The sequence below is a fragment of the Phoca vitulina genome, unplaced genomic scaffold (genome assembly GCF_004348235.1).
Source record: "Phoca vitulina isolate PV1807 unplaced genomic scaffold, GSC_HSeal_1.0 scaffold29, whole genome shotgun sequence".
In the NCBI taxonomy this organism is placed as follows: Eukaryota; Metazoa; Chordata; class Mammalia; order Carnivora; family Phocidae; genus Phoca; species Phoca vitulina.
In genome coordinates this window covers 6,877,362-6,881,264 of record NW_022589732.1, presented here as the reverse complement: position 1 = coordinate 6,881,264, position 3,903 = coordinate 6,877,362, and the positions used below count along the sequence as shown (strand labels likewise).

The 3,903-nt window shown below is 34.4% G+C and overlaps 1 protein-coding gene across 1 annotated transcript; it reads right to left on the bottom strand.

Annotated features, from left to right (window-relative positions):
• Positions 1-460: 460 nt before the first annotated feature.
• Positions 461-750, bottom strand: LOC116644403 (ATP synthase membrane subunit DAPIT, mitochondrial-like). Its single transcript, XM_032424008.1, has one exon. It carries the CDS (start codon positions 748-750, stop codon positions 574-576), a length of 177 nt encoding a protein of 58 aa, XP_032279899.1. The 3' UTR covers positions 461-573.
• Between the last annotated feature and the right edge of the window lie 3,153 nt (positions 751-3,903).

Below are 3,903 nucleotides of genomic sequence, written 5' to 3'. Positions count from 1 at the left end.
TTTTATGTCTTTTAAACAAATTATACAAATTTAAAATACCTAGAATTTAACTGCTCTTTTATTCCAAAAATGCTATTTCTTCTTTCATATTCTCTTCAATATTATCATTCATTCCTTCCCTCAGTTAATGGAAAAAATTATTAGGATTTTCATCAACCTCTGTATTTGTGGAAGTGTATTGTCTCTTTTACAGATTTTCTCTTTAATATACTCTATGATGTATCTAGGGAAATGCTGAGAAGTTAAGGAGTTTACCCAAGGAATACAGTCTTGTAGCTACACTTAAGCCCATTTTTTCTGACTCCAAAGATCTTAATTATACTTTTATGTCACAATTCTTCTTGACATCATCACTACCTAAGCAATCACCCAAACTAAATCCTTAAAATGATTCTCAACTGCCCATTTTCTCTCATTACCCTTATCTCTTGTGCTCAAATTCTATTTTTATTTCTTCTTCTTTTTTTTTTCCAGGTTCATAATTTATTGTACAAATTGAGTATCACATGATGACTTGACATTAGCTTCTCCAGGCATGGGAACTTAACAGATGAGGTACAGGTTAAAATTTGTTTATGTTGCTTTCACAGCTGGTGTTTTTTTAGACCTTAACTTGAAGTATAAGATCATCAAAGCAATGCCTCCATATGTGACCAGTACACAATTCATTCTACCTGTGAGAGTATAAGAGTTGAAATATTTTTTGATACCAGTGAAATGGAATTGAGCATCAGTTTCTGGACCTGCCATGATTCCTTTTACCACTGCCTTATTATTCTTTTCATCATCTTCTCCTTAGATCCCAATATTATTATCCTATCTCATGTCATTTTCTGTAGCCTGAAGGTAAGCTGGCTTCTATTATATTGTTATATGTAGCCATCTTAAATTTAAATCTGATCTGGCCATAGTCTCACTTTAAGTTCTCAAAGGACTTTTGTTGCCCCACTGATTAGGTATTTAGGTTGGCATATATTCCTTTTGTTCTCTCCTACCTGTGTTAGTTACCACTCTCCTTTTACCTAAACATTCTACTTTCTACTTCCATGTTCTCTTTAACAACTTCAAACTTTGTACATCCACTTCTCCCCACCATAACCTTTTTCTCTTTGGCAAAAGCCAATTATTAATAATCAAAAATAAGTTTGAGTGCCTACAATTTTTGATGCACTGTGCTAAAAGTTATTGAATTTTATTGACAAATAATCCTATGAGCTTGTATTATTGTTACATTTTACAGATTAAGAAATTATTACTCAGAGAAATAATTTGTCTCAAGTCTCATATCTGATAATTTATACAACCTAGACATAAGGATTCATGTCTACAGAAAATAAAATGTACTCATCACTCTAAGACAGAGAGCTTTTAAGAGTTAAATATGGAATTTCCAACACTGTAATAAAAAATTCAGATAAAATAGAATGTTCAAAATGAAAAAAAGTAAACAGATATAAATTATTTATAAAAATAATAGTGTGCAGTATAAAAATAAACAACTCAATTGAAAATGGGATTTATGAAATGAACTGAATTTATAATATATGGTTGCATTAATGAAAAATCTATATTATAAAGAAAAGAATGTGTAGCATGATTAATAATGACTCTATTATGCCAAAAAAGTTATTGGGATCATAAAAGACATACCAATATTTCTTGTAATTTTAAACTTCAGCTCAACTTTCACTTGTGGATGCTATTAAAAAAAAAAAACATGAAAATGCATTCTTAAGATAGATGACCTTTTAGAAATCATCAGGGCATATAAAGTAAATCAAAAAATCATTTTCAATGTTTCTTACTGAAATCCCATACTAGTATTTATGGCTGAATAAGGCCTTAAATATTTTTTTTTCTAAAACATAATGGTATATATTTTAATACATTACAGAACATTTATAAATTAGTGCTGTCCCACTGGCTCAAGACCTTGGAGAAATTTAAGGCAGAGATTCAGAAGCTATTTGCCATTCACCAAGTCACATAGATTACTTGTATCCTTTTGTGGTTTGAGTGTGCATTAAAGACCAAATCCTATTCATCACAATTTATTTTTAAATACCCATTGTGAGTCTTGCTTTTTGTTTTTACAAAGTGGATGGAAATAGCAAGGAAAGAACTAAAAATATGATACCTCTGTAACTTGGCCACTGCATTCACTTGCTGTCTCCGAAGGTGTTCTCATGTATCCATGGAGGCCAGCTCAGCCCTCCAAGAGGCAGATTAGCACTGTTGGGCAGATTAGCACTGTTGGTTTTCTTGTCCTGGCACCTTGGACGGCCATGGGTTTATCTTTTGCCACTTGTTTCTTTAGATCTAATGGCAATGCCATGCATATTTCTTTATATCTTTAAGCTCCATTTGTTTTTGTCTTGCTCTCAGGCTTCTGATGAACTTCTTGTCTTGCTACTTGTTTTTTGTATAAGATTTCAGGTTGAATATCTGATCCCGCTCTATCATCTGACCTGCCTCCTTTACCTGCTTGATCATTTTTCCTTTTGTGTTCTAACTGCCCACACAATTACATAATTAACTCCCTCTCTCCCTGCACACACACAGAGTTGATTGGGAAATGTGAATTAGAAATTCCACTACCCCTACCATCAGAAAACAATACGGAATCTGGACATAAAATACATATTAACCTATAAAATCAATACATAGATGAAATCAGAGATACAGAGTCAACTTAAAGAAACATAGCCCCCACTCATTTGGTTAGTAATATGATATAGAAAAAAAGAGTACTATTATATCTAGTATTCAATGCTTATAACTTTTTGTCCAAAAAAGTAATAAGTAGATATAATGACATTCTTAGCCTACAATTTTGTCATGATGTCATGAAAAATTTCTAACATAGGTAACATACTTGGTTGTTGTTATAGCCTGGAATAAGGGTAGTCACAGCTGTAATGCACCTAGCTGCTTCTACAGGTATATCATCATCTGGTGATATATTTTCTACACTAGTCAATAATGAGGTGCTAGTGAAGTTTCCATGTCTCTTAAGGAGGAGTTTGTTCTATAGCTCCTTCAAATACTGGTTCAGTTCACTTTCCCTTAAAAGGAAATTTGAAGAAGTTAAAGCACTCAGATTATTTGCTTGATTGTTTCTAAAATTAATATTGCCAGTGCTCTAAAAGGTTGAAAGTGAGCATTGGTGGAGATACTGGGGATTGAGGAATTGGCCCCATGCCCTGGAGTTATCTGCTTTGCTAGGAGCAACACCTTACTGCTTAGGCCTGGAAAGTGCTGACTCATGCATTGTCTTCTTTCCCAACTCAGGCCCATCTCACTCCTGTTACTCTTTCCTATTACAGTTTTCCCTCTTTGTTCCATGCCTTTCCTAGGTTCTGCTAACTCCTCCTGTTGAATTACTCCCATCTCACTTTCTTTCAGGCCCTTCCTATTTTTATTGTTTCAGCCTCTTGAATCTGCTCCTACCTTCAGCTTTGATGTTATGAAGACTGGTTTTTCCATCCAGTCTGTTGATTCTCCTGGAGACAGCAAGATGAGCTTCATCTACCAGATGGGTGAGGGACAAGGCTAGACATGGTAGGAAGGCTAAGTCTCTTCCTTGTAGTGTGGTTGGGTTTATCTTATGGTAACTATAATTTTAAAACAGACCTCATTCTTTGAGGATGAAGTCTCCTTTCCAACACCTTCCTTACTGATCCGGGTGACAAATCCCTCTTATTAACATAATTCTGATCCCATTGTGAGAAAAGAGTAACTGTCACTTCATTTCGTGAAAAGAGCACTTCCCCCTTTCTTTATCTGAATTACATTACAAAACCTCCTCCATGGTAACATGGTGCTGTGCCCACATGGCTTTACTCTAATAACTAAATTTCTCTTTAGCCAGAGTATAAGACAGAAGAAGAAGGTAGGAGTTGA

Bases quoted from the DNA above. Each gene is read 5' to 3' on its own strand.
- LOC116644403 (XM_032424008.1), bottom strand. From the start codon at position 750: ATGGCAGGTCCAGAAACTGATGCTCAATTCCATTTCACTGGTATCAAA.